Source organism: Mastigoproctus giganteus, chromosome 13 (genome assembly GCF_048544385.1).
Source record: "Mastigoproctus giganteus isolate SK-2022 chromosome 13, ASM4854438v1, whole genome shotgun sequence".
Classification (NCBI taxonomy): domain Eukaryota; kingdom Metazoa; phylum Arthropoda; class Arachnida; order Uropygi; family Thelyphonidae; genus Mastigoproctus; species Mastigoproctus giganteus.
Window position 1 is genome coordinate 162,111,178 of NC_143587.1, and position 19,529 is coordinate 162,130,706.

The 19,529-nt window shown below is 39.1% G+C and overlaps 1 protein-coding gene across 2 annotated transcripts in view; it reads left to right on the top strand.

Moving 5' to 3' along the window:
- The first annotated feature begins 253 nt into the window (after nucleotides 1-253).
- LOC150076561 (uncharacterized) overlaps nucleotides 254-19,529 on the top strand; it is a 94,250-nt gene continuing 74,974 nt past the window's right edge. Inside the window, exons 1-2 of one of the 2 annotated variants that reach the window (XM_090387416.1) lie at nucleotides 254-691; nucleotides 17,889-17,954. In XM_090387416.1, coding sequence (XP_090243542.1) covers nucleotides 649-691; nucleotides 17,889-17,954 — 109 coding nt within the window. In that variant the 5' untranslated portion in view covers nucleotides 254-648. Of the gene's footprint in view, nucleotides 692-17,720; nucleotides 17,955-19,529 lie in introns of those variants that run through there. The other variant, XM_090387415.1, reaches the window with a different exon arrangement.

Below are 19,529 nucleotides of genomic sequence, written 5' to 3' on the forward strand. Positions count from 1 at the left end.
GCATAACACAAACAGTGACGAATAACCTTTTTGCCAGTTTTCAGCGTTTGTGTGATCGACCGTATATCACATCTGACATCTCTCAGAACAAGGCCAAGAATAGCATCCAGGGACAATCTTCCATATAATACCCTATATGTATGCAGGGGGACACACCTGGCTATTTATAGCCGCTACAGAAATATTCGCTTCAACTCCAAGTGGAGTGTCACGGCGATATGAAGGAATAATGGCGAAGTAAATCCACGCCGCAGTGTGCAGCCCGTTCTCGCGCTGTGCATCGCTATATGACACAGTCATTTTTTCGGCGTTCAGGTGCCGGGTGTGCTGTGTTCGCGAACACCAGCTCCCTCATTTTATTCGCTTAAGTTGCAACGTCACGATGAGCTCGGCATTCCGGAAGTGAGAAATACGGTGGAACTTCCGCCCGCTATAGCAGTTAATAGTTTTCCTCGCTTTGGCATTGGTGATCCTCGGCCCAGCTGAAAGAAAGATGGTCGTAAATATTTACCGCCTATTCTACGATAAAACGATTTTGTAAAGCGCGACAAGAAAAGATTATAACGGGACTGTCTCGTTCTCCCCCACCCCCCATCTGAGATGTGGGCCAGTATCGAAACGGAGGAGGCGTAACACCAAGTTGTGCTGATGCGACACAAGCGAAGAACGAAGTGGAAAAAGCTTTCACTAGGTAAGTTGGCTCTTCATACTCTCTATTTATTGTAGCACGTGTTGCTGGAGCTGGGAGCGAAGCCGAGTGTAGATAGGCTCGATAAACAAGGACAACAGGTGTGCACTTTGAACAATTAATGTACACTAACTGTACATTACTTAAGTCTTGCGCGGCTGAAGCTTTAATCGGCCTAAAATTTTACGGGATACTTCTTTTTATGAAAACAATAAATCAGTGGTCCCAATGCAGAGCCTTGGGAGGCACCACTATTCAAAAGAAACCGGGAAGAGCAAGCTCATGCAACAGATCTTTCTATACGAAAAATCAATACGCTAACTTCGCATTCGGCTAAGCATAGGATTCAAAATAACGTGCGCTACTAATTTATTTAAAACTAGAAACATCTAGTTGAGCCTATCAGAAATATTTGTACATCCAATCCAAGTTTTATTAAAACAGGGCAGACAGAAAGCCGTCAATTATTATTTAGATGGTTATATAAATTATATGAAATTTTATTTGGCCTTTCAGAAATTTGTCCAGTCATCTTAAATTTTATGAAAATCGGATCGATAGAAATTCGGCAATTATTATTTCTTTGTCTATCCATCCGCATGCAATAACTTGACTCCCAATGGATGGATTTTAATGAAATTTTCCATTTGGCTCTTTTCGAAAGAGTTTGTAGAGCCATGAATTATTACAAGCCATAACTAGCATTTTACCAAATATTAATACTTTTGAAGTGTGTTATAAAAGCCAATACTACTGGGTTTCATTTCTTAATTCCTTGCGTTATTATATAACAATCACATCCCTTGATTTATATTTGTTATATTTCTGTTCATTCTAATTACATTTCAGTTTTAATATTAATAAAAAAGAATTTTAGGAATCGTTTGTTATTAAAAAAAAAATCCCTTGTGAAATGAAATCCAGTTTGCACTCAACTGGTCTATTCGTAAAAGAAAGTGTTAGATTACTCACAGTTCACTGAAAGATAGCAGATGCCATTACTGTCTAAAGGGGTAGCCATTTCAACTCGCATTTCTTTGATAAAACAGATAATAAAGTGGTGGGTTGATATACAGTATATGTATGGAATCATAAATTCAACTCGAAATTAATAACATAAACGGACAGACAAAGAAATAATAATTGTCCGATTTTAATGAAATTTGGAATGGACCAAATGTAAAATTTAATGAAATTGTTTCGTGGGGGTGTTGTTGTTACATGCGGACCGACGGACGGAAAACATGAAGACAATAGGCGCATTATACTTATATGCGAATACGACTAACCAGTTTTTTTTTTTACCCTGTAATACCCCAGAAGTCCTCAGTCTTGTATTATGAGTTGAATTCGTGGAAAAAGATTACAAATTCTTTGCCATCTGAGAGAGTTTCGAATTCATATAAGTGTAGAAACTTAGACGAGATGGTGACTTCCTCCCAGGACAATTTTATTGTAAATTTCTGTATTTTCAGACTAATCAATCTGTCAAAGTGAGCCACGGCCTACTTCAGGCATTCAACTCGAACACAGTTCATAATCTCGCAGGTGCTGCGATTATTAATAGGCCTTGAGCGTGTTATCCGTCCTCGTGCTTGGCAACGCGTCAGGAATTGTGATCTGTGTTGTTACGCGTATATTTATAAAGGGCAGAGGTAGGCGGTCCAACAAAGTGCTACAAGCGCAATTCCCGCTGGAATAACTAGAAATAACTTGACCTCTTGAAGCGACTCGGTAAGAATTTGGACCCATAGACGACTGCAAGATTTACACCTATACGACTGGAAGGTTGAACTTTTCATTGAGTTATTAAAAATCCACTATTTAGAAGCAGAAAGAAAATGCTTTCCTCAAATAAGAAAGAAACCAACAGCGATTTAAAGTTGTGTAAGAGAAAACTCAATGGACAAGTTTATGATTCTGAAGTTCCATCACGGTTTGTCATTTCAATTTGGACCTACCAATAAAATGGATGGCAGCAGTGGTATCCACTGCACATCGAACAGATCCTTTTTGTGACGAGAAGAGGTGACAGATGGAGAGCCACGCCAGCGTGCTTGACTAAGAGCCAGACTAAACATTCGTAGGAGGATTTTGTTCTAGAAGAATCTAGCAGTAAATTGACGAAACTTCCCACACTTAATCGTGACATTTTTTGTCAAGATAGGAATTCTGTTGTTCAAACATTTTAAGAATAACCATCTCATCCGCATATTTAACTCAGTTTTTTTTTCGATAGCGTTATGTTGACAACTTGGATATAGTTCCAACATACCACTTTAAAATTCAACAATCAATTATTAAGATTCAATAAGCAGAGTGAAAAACCAATAGCAATAAATCCCAAAAGTTATTATACTTCAATATTATTATTGACAATAGTGCAAGGAAGCAGGCATATACAGAATCAGCCCAAAAAAGAAATCACTTCTCACATCACCTGTCCATTCCCATAATTCTATCTAAGTTTATTCAAACTACGCAAACACCAGATGGAAGTTTGTTCGCACAATCAACTATCTTCTGACTGAAAGCCACTTTCTGCACATCTATCCTGCAACCATCCTTCCTCAATTTGAATTTATGCCCCCTCGGTCTAAGCAAGAGGAAGAACACCATCAAGCATTTATCTTATTCTATTCATTCATCTAGTCTCCAAAACGCTGCAATTAATATAAAATGCCTGTATATATTACTGACAGAATTTCACGGACCGTCCTGGGAGATTGCACTACACAGAGAACTTCGTGTCCAAATGCACAACTACCTCTAAGTCTTTTTCACTCGCTAGTACCTTAGTGGAGCACCGTAGAGTTGGTATATTATTCTGGAATTACAGTTGTCCACATGCAGTACCTTGCATTTATTAATGTTAGACCTCAGTTGCCATTTCTCGCCCATCTGCCTACTGTTTTGATTCCTGTTATCAACCACCGTGCCAAAATTATCATCTAAAAGCTTAGCCATTAACCCTGTTCATCAATATCGTTAATAAATATTGAAAACAGTAAAGGACCCATCACGAACCATGATTGATCCCACTTTTTAACGATCTACTGAGCGTTAAAAAAGGTGTGTATATACAGGGTGATTCAGGAGGAACAGTAAATATTTTGGGGGGTTACAGTTACAGTATCGATTATTCTGGGTAAAAAAGTTCATATAAACAAGTGTCCAATTCTCAATGGATACGGAGATAGAGCTGTTTGAAACTGGCACGCACAAAGCTATTGACTTTTTGAATGATACAAAACAAAAAAAATTGACAATTTTTTTACACTTCACAATAAAAATGTTCGAAAATCCCACCGCCAACTTCAATGCACTTTGCAACTCTTGTGGTAATATGACGTTGTTCTGAGGTCATCTTGGCGTTCCTTTGAGGGCAGCAGTACCCAAAATGCGAGCGAGCAATTCGTCTCTTCTATTCACCTGTTCTTTGTATACTGCGCTTTTCATCCAACCTCAAACAAAAATCTAACTGAGTGAGGTCTTGGAGACCTTTGTGGCCAATGAATGTGACCATCGCGGCCGATCCATCGTTCAGGGAAAGTTCGATTTAGATTTTGTATCAACAGACGGGTATAAGTGCAGGAGCTCTGTCATGTAGCCAAGAGCACATCCTCCAATAGTACTGGACAGTGTTGAATCCAAGGGGGTAACCGGGGGGCGAGTTTAACCCCTGGTGGAATCAAATCTCCCACCGGGGAAAATAGTAATTTCTTTTGTAAAACACGAATGCAATAAATTTATGTCAAATAAACATAACACGAAAAATCACATCAACTAAGTGTGGTACACGGCGAAAATAAATCACTAAAATTCAAAAGACACGAAATTTGAAATAATTAAATGCAACATTTTTGGCTGTACAAACTGTAACTAAAAGCCACTATTTCAAGTGTCCGCATTTTCGTTTTATGGTTCCCTTTATTTTCACACGAACCATCTCTTGATAGTGTTTCACACAAACAGTCCATAATACTTGCAACTAATTCTTTGTTTGTACATCGCAAACAAAATCGTGGGTCGCGAATAAGTTCGCCTGAATTGGTTCCTGACAGATGCTATTGTAATTATAAAGGGTCCCGCGGCTTTCAGGGGAGTTTGCAGTCACTAATTCAATCGTCAGCAGTTTCGCTTTATGGTTTTCACATTCCCTTTGTTTTTTTCACGGCAAGGGTCTACCTGTGGCTAATTCTTCCTTTGCATACCACAAACAAGACGGTTTGGTCGCAGCCTATAAACAATGCATTTATATCCTTTTTATTATATATGCATCTGTACTGTAATATTCCATGAAGTTAAGCTTAGAGGGCCCGAATGAGTTATCATAAAAATTAATAAATGAAGTGATTGATATACATGCAAAGAAAAAAGCAAAGAAGAATAAGATTGTATTATTACGATACAGTACTTGCATGTTTGATTATAATTTATATATATATATATATATATATATATATATATATATATATATATATATATATATTTTTTTTTTTTTTTTTTTTTTTTGCAAATTTTAATCGGTGATTTTCATATTATTAAACTGTGATTATTGTCAGTAAGTGGATTTTGTGAACTATTTTTAATATCTTAAAAATAAATTTCATTTCTCATATTCTCTTATTATAACATTCATAAATATGTATAATCTGTATATTTATATTAGAATAATGAAACAGTTGAAAAAGGTAGTAAAGGAAGAGTTGAAAAAGGTAGTAAAAAATTAAGAAAATGGAATTAGTTTTGATTTTATATCACACGCACACACTGTGCTGCCACTTTATTAGGTACACCCCTGCTGTGCACACAAATGGTTTGTCCCACAATGTTGAAAGTCACATGACCACAGTTAAGGATATAAATCAGCAGAACAACCTTTCTAATATCAGTTAAGCGTACAAACCGTAACAAGAATGGGGAAAAGGAGTGATGTAACAGACTTCGAACGTGGCATGATAGCAGGTGTAAGACGTGCTGGACAAAGCATCTCTGAAACGGCAGTTCTCCTGAAATTTTCACGCACCACAGTTTCAAGGGTGTATCGAGAATGTTGCAACGAACAGAAAACATCCTCTCAGCGGCACTCCTGTGGTAGAAAATCGCTTGTTGATGAGAGGTCAGAGGAGGATAGCTAGAATTGTTGAAGCACACAGACGGGCCACAATGTCGCACATGACGTCACAATACAACCTTGGTGCGCAGAACAAATATCGCAACGAATTGCTGGTCGGACTTTGTCACGAATGAGCTACAACAGCCGTCGGCCACATCGCGTACCTTTGTTATCAATGAAGAACAAGAGAGCACGCCTCCTGTGGACACAGCAACACCAACACTGGACTATCGAGTATTGGAAAACAGTTGCTTGGTCTGACGAGTCGAAGTTCCTGGTGCATCATGTTGACGGAAGGCTCAGAATTGGGCGAAAACAACATGAATCCATGGAGCCGTCATGTCTGTCGACTACTGTGCAAGGTGGTGGGGGCAGTGTTATGGTGTGGGGAATGTTTTCTTGGCACACGTTGGGTCCATTGATACCCATAGATTCACGTCTGAATGCCACATCGTACCTAAACATCGTTGCTGACCAAGTGCATCCGTTCACGTTTACAGTTTATCCCCAGTCAGATGGTTACTGCCAGCAGGATAATGCGCCGGTGCACAAAGCTCGAATCACTATAGAATGGTTCCAGGAACACGACAATGACTTTTCTTTGCTGCAGTGTCTCTCTCAGTCCATGGATCTCAAGCCTATTGAACATCTTTGGGATGAGCTGGCCCAATCGATGACCCCGCACCACACGTTTACGGAGAAGCGATTATGAAAATTTGTTTCTACAATGGCATGCGGATTTTCGTCTGACCACCTATGAGAGTTACGGATGTTGTTGATACCATCACGGATGAAAGTAGCTTCATTACTGAACAGTATTAAATGGAATTAGTTGGCGATTAGCATTTACCCACCGACAAAATTCCAATCGTCTCCTGGTTGAAGGTGTTGCACCTGCTGGATGCAAAATGGATACAAGCCGTAATGTTCGTCATACTCTTGTCTGTGGAACACCGATACGCGTAGAAATTCTTCGTGTGCTAATAGTAGGACTACGTTAACTTCTAGACTGAAGAATGTGTTCTATTTCATCCACATTCTGTTCATTTGCATGTTCAGAAGAAATATGAGCCCTGGGAACTGCACCAGTCTTATGCAGTTTGGTGTAAACGCTAGTAAACGTTCTTGAATTCAGTATTCTGCAGTTAGGAAACCGTTGATGGTATTCTCTACAAGCAGCAGTATCACTTCCACCACAAAAACCGCAGACAAACACCATATTGAGCATGTGTGAAGATGATCTTAATAACACTTCTAACACCAAACAGCGTCAGGTTATAACTGCTTCTTGGTCACATCTGATTCAGAGAGCTGGGCGCGCCAGTTTCAAACAGCTGTATCTCCACATACATTGAGAATTGCACACATGTTCATATGAACTTTTTTAACTCAGAATAATTAATACCATAACCGTCCAAAACATTTACTGTTCCTCCTGAATCACCCATAAAATTTAAAAATTTTCCACAATGACGATGTCCATCCATTGATATTTTTGTAGCCGTCCATTGGTGTCTTTGAGAGACAGGATCCTGTTCACCTGTTACCACTGATTGGGGAATGCCAGAACACTGCTTTAGAGGACCATTCGGGGAGGGGGACACAGTCCAGGAAGATCTGAAAGAACTTATAGGAGAAATGCGGCTTTTGTATTAGGTGTTGCATATTCAACTGTATGGAAAGTTCTTCAGCAGCAACTCTACCATGTCAAATGCAACGAGTGCGGGTGTTCCCCACAACACAATTTACATTCACTTCTGTTTCGTCAGTGGCTTCTGAGCAATATAATAATCATGTTACCGACCTGCTTCAAAGCGTAAGTTGTATCCATAAATGTATAATATCTCTGAAGAAGCGTGTTCACGGACGATTTACACGTTGTGCAGGCTGAATCATCCCGAATAACTCAAGGAGAAAAATCCTACTCCTTCTTCCTGAGATCGGGTAACTACACTGCTCGACACAATTGACAGAACACTTTTTCATGAATATTTTATTTAATGGAACCCAGACTTTTCCAAACGAGTGACATAAAGAAAGCACTATACCGTATTGGAGAACTCTGCAGCAGTGTAAAAAAAAAAAAGATTAACTACGAGTATTTTATATTAGTTTCGCGAGGGAAACAAACTCAATCACGCGTATTATGAACTGAGAATGTTCTCTATTTCAGTTTGCCTGTTTTGCTGGACGAAAAAAAACTAGCGATTCCGAAAGGGAGGCCTTGCTATCTTCGCTCATACATGCGATGTGAGGAAGGACAGTGATTGTATCCACTACGCTATCTGCGAGGACTCTGCACCAGTACAATGAATCTTCTTTTCTCCACTGTTAGCTTTACATGGAATTTTCACAACAATCTCAAATGGACACGGGAAATTCTTTGCCAATACACGTAACGCTTAACTGCGGATGATATTTAGCAGCAGTTCCACTGTTTAGTCCAAAGCAATTAAGGTTATGAGGCATTAGTTTATTGCATGCATTCTTCGGTCGTTTTTCTAGTCCCACGCAGCAAAACGGTGACATCCTACACCAACGGTAAGTGACGTAATGATCAAATGGAGATGCCATAGTGCTAACACAGCCGAAGAAAAGTTCGGGTAAACCGCATGAATTGACGGGAAAAATCCCAGAGGACGCTCAGATGAGTGGTACGAATCATCTTGTCAGTTCGAATTGAATACTGTCAGCCAGGTAAAGCCACAGGAACTTTTCCTAAGTATCACCAACATTGATACGTTTGGTAATGAGGATACGTATCCAGTTCTTGCCAATGGTGTCTTCAATTCACTGAAGGCCTTTGGGATGAACTGCAATGTAGGCTTCGGACAGATAAACATTCTTGCAATTAGCTGAATTCTGCAGTGAAGGCGGAATGAACCAAAATACCACCTTCCTATTTTCAAAAATTAGTTTAAAGTCAAGAGAATCCATATAGAATATTTAACAAAAAGTTCTTTTAAAATGCAGATGTCCGTTACTTTTATCAATATTCGTACACTCACTGTTCTCACTCTATACAACTGTTAGATAAATCATCAGCAAATCACCACGGATCCTCCTTTCCACCTGTATATCTTGCATTTTTTCAGTATCAGCATAGAACTCTTAGTTATCTAACCATCCCGGAAGACTACTCATGTCATCTTGAAGGGGCATGCCATCCCGTTATCCAAGCTAAGGATCCTCCATGTGATCCTCTCATATATTCCAACTTATGTAGTCTCTCATGATTTGCTCAAGTTCAAATAAACCATGTCAAAGTAATTTTCTATGTCCAACTGATGACTGGGACAACCATAACAGTTTCAGGTTAGTCAAACAAGATTTCCCCTTTACAAAACAGTGCTGTGCTCCCTTCAGAAAACCGTTTTTATCTAAATTAATCTGCGCTCCATTCTTAATCATTTCCACCATGATTCTCTCTACCACTGAAAATCAGACTTGACTAGTCCATAGTTATCCACGTCGTTCTCAAAACCACCACCATGGAATTACCTACGGGTCAGCAGTATATTCCAGGCATTTTTGAATAAGGAAAAGGCTAAATTTCTTTCTTTTTTTTTTTTAGCTGATCTCATATCATTTTTACGGTCTTCTTTATAAATGCTGTTTTGAAGCTCTTAGGATTGTTGTTGTTGGGGATTTTTTGGGAGCATTAGCGACCAAGTCCATTTTGCTACATGTACTGTATATTGTCTTTAAATTGCATGTGTTCTGTGGTTGATTTTCTATTTGCTGGACGAAAAAAGGGAGTTCCAGGGAGAAAAAAAAAACAATGCTACCCTCGCCCGAAACCGACCAACTAGGCTACGTGTAAAAGGCCCATAAAAATTCCTCCCATCATTGACGGACTCGAACGCAGGCCTTTTCCACCTGTGGGAGAGGACGGCGATCCTATTAACTGTGCTACCCACGAGTGCCTCTTAGAATTATGACACCTTTAATCTTCTGTGGTGAGTCAAGTTTCGATATTGCTCGTCTCACAAGACGCATGGTACTCGGGGGAAGATTGTTCAATCCTGTTAATCAGGATTCCTGGCTACAGAGAACATCTACAGAAATATCACATCTGACTTATTTCTCCATAAAAATAATGTTCGAATTATTATACATTAACACGAACTGCTATTTTCAGTTGTTCCCAGTGATTGTATAATGTTATGCATAAAAGATTACCCTCGACTTTGTTCTGGTTCTCGGGTTTAGTTATATTCCCGGCTTTTATATATATATTGATTGTTATTTATTCCTAATATGCAAATGCTTTTGAAACGAACGAAAATGTTTTTGGTGCTTGTTTCAACGGCATAGATTTAATACATTTTCACTGCACTGCTTTTCGTTTGCTCATCACACACTTACAGAATGTCCGATATCTTGCTCACCTCCTTAACACTTCAAAGGTTTCGTTTACATTAGTTAATCGATAATTGCAGGTCTCAGATATCTCATCTTAAAAAGAAGCAAATGATTTGCTGGTTCATCACGTCTAAGGAGCTTTTGCAGACGGCCAGCAGGATCATCTCGAGGTACTTCATCGATTTTTGCGCGTGTATGTTTGCCAAAGTAGAGCACCCCACTTAGGTAAAGAACTAAAATGAAGCCAGTCAAAAAGTGACTTCCTTCCTGCAATCTCAATCTCAATCTCTCTCTCTCTCTCTCTCTCTCTCTCTCTCTCTCTCTCTCTAAAATCATGTCATGTAAAAATTCCAAAGACTTATCAAACGAAATATTATATTACTTAATATAAAAATCTGAAAATACTTTGTACACAGACGTGGCTTCCTGCATATTAATTTTATAATATTGTCTTGACTAACATTATTCCAAACGATCTGCAAGGTTCCCCATACATTATGAGAGCGCAGACTTCACGGACTTGAGGGTCTAGAACTCTAGATGATTCCATAAAAGCTCTATTGGCTTTAAGTCAGGCGATTGGGACGGTCACACCATAATTTGAAATAACCCCCCGCCCTGTTGTTTAGTTGCTAGAATGCTTGAACAGCTTAGAGCTGTGCTTCGGGTCATTCATTCTCTTGTAATATAAAATTTCTTTCATAAAGTCGAAATCCAGAGGATATCGCATTATGTTCAAGAATGTTTTTATAGCCTTCTTTTCTTAAAATTCCTTCAGTTCTTACGGTGGGACCTACTTTAGAAAAACAAAAGCAACTAGATTATGATCAAAAGCAACCCCAGATCATGGATCCACCAGCGTGCTTGACTCAAGGACAAAACAATGTGGTACCATTTTTCATTCAGTTGATTGTATCACCTAAACTCTACGGTTGGATCCAATAATTTAAACAGCGGAATCCCAAACCTCAATCCTATCGAGCAATTGTGGTATGAACGGAAAAGTTTTTTTTTTTATCAGCACAGTTGACTGCCCAGGTCACTCCAAAAATTGAAGACTTGTTTTTTTAAGGATATTAAAGCTTCTTGTACTTTTGTAACAGGTTGGAAGAATAACAATTATACATATGGTTCAGAAATGCATTTCCTCATGGTGTACTGACAGTTCACAATTTTCAATCTATGAAAGCCCGGTTGAAGATAGTCCATGATCACCTTGGTTGCCCATTCAATGAAATTAGCAAAAACCCTCGCAACAGCCTCATTTAAGACATTTTTCAGCCGAGACTAGATCAAGAGATCCACAGTTGGACTATATTATTTATTTTCGTTATCTATTACTGTGTTATCTATTTTTGTATAAACCTGGGAGGGGAGGACTTCTCCCAGGTTACCGACCCCGTCACGTGAAGACAGGAGCAATGCCAAAGAGTGACAAAGCGACTAAAGCTGCTTTGTCAACTAGGGCTCAGTAGAGTTAATATTCATAAAAATAGAAATATATAGAGTAGAAAAGTGGCTTTCCTTTCTAGACTTCAAGTTCTTATGTGTACTAAGAGATACGCAATTCATGAGAGATGGGGTTTTGGATCAGTGAACGGATCCAGGCCACAAAACTGTGCCGGGGTTATCTCCACTGCCGCTATGCTGTCTGCAAAACAAATCCTTTTTAAATTGACAACCACCGCTTTAATAACTCTTTCTTAGGAACTAAATATCCAGTCACTGTTTTGATGACAGCTAATTATTATCCCAGCTGCAGTATACCCATCGCGCAACTACTTGGATTCATTAAAAAAAATGCAATTCATCACGTGAAATATTAGCGGCAACCTTTTTGCTCCTCAGTCAGTCCTTGTGTCACGTATTTCAGCAACAGGCTTCGTAGCACAGTGTGGGGTGTGCTAAAGAATTAATGAGTACCGCTACATGCATCAGCAATGCCTCTTGTTTAAAGTAATAAAATATTAAGGAAGCACAGCGAAGAACGGAGAGTTCACCGACTTCGGTAGTTTTCCATACTGCACAACAGCTAAACTTATTATGCATAAATACCCCCTCACAACAAAAGAAATATCTGAAAACCTTTAATGTATTATAGTAAGTTGTTAAAGCATTGCATTTCACGTGGAGAATAGTTAATGCAGTTTGTAGGATCGCCGTCCTCCCCACACCGGGTGAAAAAGACCTAAGTTTGAGTCTCATCGATGATGGGTCTTTTTCGAAACTTGGCCGAGTTAGTCGGCCTCATGCGAGGGTAGCATGGTCTTTTTCTCCAGGAGACTGGTTTTTCATCCAGCTAAGAACACGCATTTGCAGACAATTTACACGGAGCAATAGGGCCTTAATTTCTGATGTTCCTAAAACCCTTCCATTACTACTAACTCTTTATACGAGCTAGATTTCCACTCTTCTAAATTGGTACTCTTCTATATGCGTCTTTTAGTAGCATTGTAATGTGGGCTGTGTAGGTATCACTACAATAGTTCTCTTTCCACGATTACTTTCTTATTACTAAAATAAAAGTAATCGAGGTAGACGTACTTGTTTAGAGTACGTTTACGAGAGGAAAATAAATCAAGGCCTAATTAAGTTGCTTACTGTGTCAGAAGTTAACTCAACATGCTCGTTGTTTTCTAGTTTAAGAAAAACTTCACTAAATCTGAACAGATCAACCAGCAGCTGGCAGTGATCCTCGCCTATTTTCAAGGCGGGGAGTGTTTGTAGTCGAAGTTTAAAAATAGCTCGTTCCATGCATCATCTTGAGTGTCAGCTGTGTCGGGCGTGACTCTCCTCAACAAGCAGCAACAGACTAGATTTTCCTCGATATCGCAGCAGCTAAAGATAATATCTGTCTAAGCGTTCTACGACATATTCTTGGCGCACATTTTGAAGTGCAAGGGAAAATCGGCAGTTCATTATGCCCCGATCACCCAATACAATTATGCACTTTGAAAAAGAAAGACTGAAATCAGTACTAAAAGTAAATTACGGATCCTACTAGGAGGAACACTTGCAGGCTTAGTGTTCGTTGAAGCTTTGAAACCATTCATGGAGTCTTTATTACAAATAATCACAACAAAATTTACGAGGCAGACAAAGAAACTATTCAAAGTAACAAGTCTCGGTTTCACCTTGAAAATGCTCTAATATAATCTTTGAAGCACCTGTACGTAGAATGCAACATTGACTCTCTTCCCCTCAGGTAAAAATTGTGAATCATGCCTTTTTTGTCGAAAAACAAAATCAGCATCTCTGTCCTGGACACGAAATCTGTACACGAAACGTTTTGGGCCATGGTGATGCTTTGAAGTTCACTGCATGTTATGATGCTCCGTTTGCGTGTCGTACTGAAACAGCCAACACTCATCTCCAGTGGAAATACAGTCGAGGAAAATAGAATTATCTTTGCAAGCCTGGATGAAGTCTTCGCATGGCGGCACCTTCGTTGCTTCTGCTCATTCGTGTGGCTGTGCAGCACAAATTTTGTTCATATATTCCTTTTCCCTAAACTTTCATGCAGAATTTGGCGAATTGTCTCCATATCAAAACTTATCAGCCTTCATTCTGCGGAACAAACGACGATCTCTTGCCACAATTTCCACAATTTTTCATTTGCAACTCTTCATTTCAAGAGGAGAGGTTGACGGACGCCCACTACTTGGGTCATCGCGAACATCCTCTCGTCCGTCTTTGAACCGCTTATACTATTCAGATATACTGGTACGACTTAACGTCTCATCACCATAAACAGTTTTTAACATTCCATACGTTTCTATTGCTGGTTCGTTGCACCATTGCAAAATCGTGTTGCAGGCAGACCTCGAAGGGCTACCTGCAAATTGTACATACCATATTTTCGTACAAGTTTTGTAATTTCGTGGCAGTGTCATGATCCGCAGTTGCGAACCATGATACCACCGCCATCAGCCAATACTGTCTCCACGCTTTGGGTCCATTCATAACAGCTTTGAACTCCACTGAGTATGCTGGAGGAATATCTTAAGGTCTCTTCAGTCGTCGAGGAGTTAGCTGATCTCAGACAGGGGGAGTGATTCCTGGTTTTTCAGCCCAGCACATCATGTAATTCGGCCAGTTAACACATACATAGGCATAATACACTATCGCGCAGCATGATGTAAGACCAAGCAACAACATAAATAGGATCTAATACCAACCAACAACTTCTGTGTTGTTACTTGGTTTTAGGCTGATGGCATAGATATTCATGTACATGTTTGAAACGAGCAATTGACTCTTTTGCCATGTTTGTTCCAATTGCGAAATGCTGTACGTAAGGTCTTACACTTGTCAAATAGCAACTCCAAAACCACTTGCTGGGGTTGAATTAAAAACAGTAGCGGAAGAAAGGGATCAAGGAGTTACGATGCGAGCGGACATGAAATTATACGAAGGTAGCCAGGAAAGCCCATGGTGTTTTATCGAACATTATCCTGTGGAGAGAGGGAGGTGATAATCCCACTGTATATGGTAGCAGTAAGACTGCATTTGGATTGCGGTGTTCAAATAAGGAGACAAAAAAAAAAAAAAAAAAAAATGTTGAGCTTCTTGAAAGGGTTCAAAGAAGTGCAATTCGTATGGCGAGATCGCAAAAGGGGAACCGTACGAGGCGAGACTTCGATTATGTGGACTACAAAGCTTGACAGTCAGGCATTTTGGAGGGAACTGGATTGACGTTTATATGGCTCTGAGAATGGTTAGCAAAATGAATGAAGGCACAGTTCTCACTCTTATAAAGAATTCCAGAACGAGGGGCCATAAATTAAAATTACAGGGAAAGATGTTTAGACTAAATTTTAGAAAGGTTTCCTTTAGCCAGCGAATTGTTGATTATTTCAAAGGTCTACTGGATAATTACCTACATGAGGAAGGAAGCGCCTAATTTGTCTATTTTCTTATTTACTTTTGCTTTTTTTCTTTTTCTGACCCGTGTAGCAAAATCCTGTGCCTTTCTTGCGCTATATGGCTAATAATAAATTGACGCATGAAGAATGGCAGCGACCATCATCAGATGGCAAAAAGAAAACAGTACATATGACACACCTTAAACTTACTACAAATCTGCAAATGACAGATTTAGTGTTCTGAGAGTGTTCTACTCCCGTAAAAAAAATATAAAACAAGCTTGAAATTTAAATAACTAATAGGAAACAAAAAATACGAAGGATATTCTTAAACAAAAAAAAAAGAGAGCGAGTTAGACATAAAAGAAGCGCTGATGATAATAAATTATTCAAAATTTATGATAGAAAGAAAAAAATAATAAATGGCAACTTTCAGTTTAAAGACACCCTTGTGGAATCTGACAAAATCAACACAAGGAACTGTGAATCAAAGAAAAATGAACCATACCGCCTTTAAAAACATCTAAGCATGAATAACCTATCATAGAACCGAATGCCAAGAACAAACAAAAGGAACCAAACCAAATCAACTTACCTACAAAGATAAGCGGGTTCTTATTCTTGTAATGAAATATGTATCAGTGGTACTAAACCTTCGCATGGCCTGAGGTCGATGACATCTTCAGTTACTAAATAAGACATACAAGATCTGCTAAAATTACAGCCGTTCAAATCCATGGACAGTTACAAAACTTTACCGAGTAATACGAGAACTCGTACATTAAGTTCTTTGCACTGTCTTCATAAACTCTAGACCTATCCAAAGCCATTCGTGTCTACGTGCTCAGGGAGAAACAGAAAACTCCATTTGCATTGATGCCGCGAATATCGTGATTGGCCAGTGGAACACTGGAAGAAAGTCAGACGAATCACAATACACTGTTTTTCACTGATGGTAGCCAGAGAGCGTGGCGAGAACCTGACGAAGCGATGGACCCTACTTGCCTTTTCAAGACAAGGCAAGCATCAGGAGGTGGTATCAGGGTATGAGGACTGGGATTCCGGTGGGAAGGTCGAATGTCATCCAGGAAGTACCTAAATTTTCAATCAGATCTACTCCACCCTGCCAGTTACACTTTTATCCAGAAGGTGATGGCCACCATATGGATGGCAGTGCAACAGCGCATTGAACAAGAATGGTTCGGAGAACATGACACGGATATCGACCATCTTCCCTGGCCCCCACACTCATGTGATCTCAATGCTATTGAGAATGTGTGGGAAATGCTGGAGAGAAGCTATTCGACACGAAGTCCTCTTCCTTCAACATTGTCGCAACTACGCGATAATTTGCTGGAAGAATGGTTACAATAAGACCAAAACGCACTAAGACACCGTATTGAAACAATGCCACCCAGCAAGCAAGCAATTGCTGTTATCGGAAACAAAGGATGCCCCATTTCATACTGAATAATGGTTCGTATTTTTTTGGCCAGTGTGCGTATATTTCTTTAAAGTTTTAAGTTAAAACTTTTCGGACTTCAACAGAAATATTTACAAATATTCTGACTGGGTACAACAATCAGAAAATGAACGAAAGCAGGTTGAAAAGGAAGGATTATTAGAGAGGATGATAAGAGGATATTAAAAATAAATAAATTACGAGAAGCAGTCAAGGATTTAGAAATTAAATAGAATAATTTATAATAATAAGCATTATACAATTGATTTAATATCTTATAGTTTGAATATATATCTTTCTATACATTAAAATAATTTTCCTCCTAGTGTATTTATTCAGCCAATGGGAGAAGAGGGATGCGGGTTAATACGTAACAAATACATAATATAAGCTTTTTTTATTGTTTAAGCGTGGTCATGCTAGATAAACCTCGTGCACGCGCTTTGTTTATCTAGCATGACCACGCGGTACCATTCTTGATTTCAATATGTAACGTATTTATGTATTCATAGCTGGGGAAGACAGTGTCGAAAGCTTTTGTATTTTATTTTATCAAAAGGAGCGAGCGCAGCGAGCAGGGGGCGCAGCTCCCTAGTACGTTTTTAATTTAACAATTAATACATTCATTTTGAATTTATTTAAAATTATTTTAATATATATTTTTTATGATATAATGAAGTAATGAATATAATAAAATTTACGTTATTCTTACAACGAAAAGAATGAAAATATTTTTATTTGCGTTATAGTATTTACTGTATCTTTGTTTTGTAAGTTCAAGAACATTTTGGTCCCCTCCCCTAAACAAAAAAGGTTTTCAACATTTCTTTAAAATGTATAAACATTTCATTACAAATATCTTCGTCCTAAATCTCCGCAGTGTTACCAATAACGGGAAAGCAGTGGGAGGACAGATCGAATTAACATATATGCAGTGTCCAAAATAATAAGAAGCACGAATCCAATTCTGAATGCTCTACATTTCGGAATTCAAATAGCCACCCTCTATAACTGTTTTTAGTGCGTTTTCGACGTTCTTTCATAAATAGCGAAGACTCGTAAGGCTCATCTTCGGGAATTCTCTTTTCATTGGGCCAGCGGGCCTAAGCGCGACGCTATCCGCGGAGGACGAAGAGCGGCGAGGCGATGACCTCACAATATCCGAATGCTGAACGCGTTGCTGAAGGATGCGAAACAGCCTCCGCCCAGAGAGCAGCGGAGTGTCTGGCAGAGAGGAGCGTACGTGTTGCTCGCGCGCATTTGCTAGTCGCTCGGGAGGAAAGTCGGATAAGCGAAAGATGCAGTGGCGCCGTCGACGTAAAGTGCGTTACGTCATCGGCTCCGCTCATCGCAGTTTACTGATCTCTCATTATAATATTTGTTCCGCAGGAGAGCTGCCCGATGACAACGCCAGGGGGACCACGAGCAATTCATCGTACAAGTGTGACCAATCGGGTAAGTGAAAACTTTCAATTGTTCACGACTTAAAATAACGCGCACTACTTTTCAATTTATTCTTAGCACTCGTATCAAAATACGAGGAAATTATGCGCAGCTTCGTTTTGAACAAATAAAACTGTTTTTCTCAAAAATTTGATTCCCATTTCCACGAGCGTGCAATTTATTTACAAAATTGAATAAATATCAGAGCCGAAAGGTGATCAGATTCATGATTCGAGCCTCACTTTGGCTCATTTAACACGTAGAGTAAGGGGCATGCACTAATATGGTGTTGGGACATCCTTTGCTTTTAAAACTGATGTATTCTACGTTGAATACAAGCAAATAAATCTTGAACACTGTCTTAAGAGGAATATTGGACCATTCTGCACGGAGGAATATTTCCAGCTCTTTGATTGAGGAAAGTGGAAGAAATCTGCTTCTTACTCTCCCAATATGCCCACAGTGGCTCAATATTAAATGATTTGCTTCTTCTGAAGGTCATGGGAGATGTTGAGCCTTTCGACCCTGGTCACTCAAAATATCAAAGTAATAAGCGATAAATTATTACCTTCATATTGTTAAAGAGATCCACCTCTAATCCGTGTACTTCAGATGGGGAGTGGTAAAGGTTTATTTAAAATATTTTAATTTTTAAATGCAGATGATATTATAATTGTCAAAAATACTAATCGAACAAGTTTTTTTCCCCTCTGTAAGATTGATTAAGCTTAACTTTGATTTACAGCGACCTGGAATCATTTTTAAAATAAAAATCACCAACTTCACCGTATTTATGTCTGTAAATTGCTGTGACGCATTTTATGAGAACGTATTCGGAATATTGGCGATCTCGTACTATTCACTAGTTCAGTCTGAATGGTCATTATCCATTCTCGATCTGAAATTGAGTTCACATGTCCACTCATTAAATCGTAAAAAGCACATATTCTTACAAGACTACACTTCAGTTATAAATTAGATCAGAGGTTGCGTACCAAACTATGTACGGTTTGCTTTTATGTCCGAGTTATGTTCAAAATTTATTTTCAAAGTGAAGTCAAAGGGTTTCAAATTATCATATTAGGGTCACCGTAATTCAATACATAAACCCGTATTTATGTCTGTAAGTTGCGTGCGTTCTCTGGTTGATTTGCCTGTTTTATTTTGCTGGTCGGAAAAAAAAAAAACAAACAAACAGTTTCTGGGGGAGGGGGAACCTCGCTATCTACGTCTGAGACCGACTAACTCAGCCACGGAGTGAAAGTCAAAGGGTTTATAATTTAAGACCTATAACTCTGACGCCTTTGGGCAGATCAAGCGAATGGCTTTCAGAGGCAGCCAATGTCATGTCCCATTTTCGCTGTATTGAACCATGATGTTCCAGATGCACTATATTGGAAATAAATCGCGTGATCTTCTTGGCCAGAGAATTGCACCAACATCGCTCGTACAATTTTTTTTTTTTTTTATGAAAACCCCAAACACGAAAGGTATCAAAACCTATAGTACTTAGTACCGTGCATGGGTTGAAGGAGAAGTATGGGGGGAGGGGGATGCCGGAAACTTTGCTCTAGAGACTAAACATGG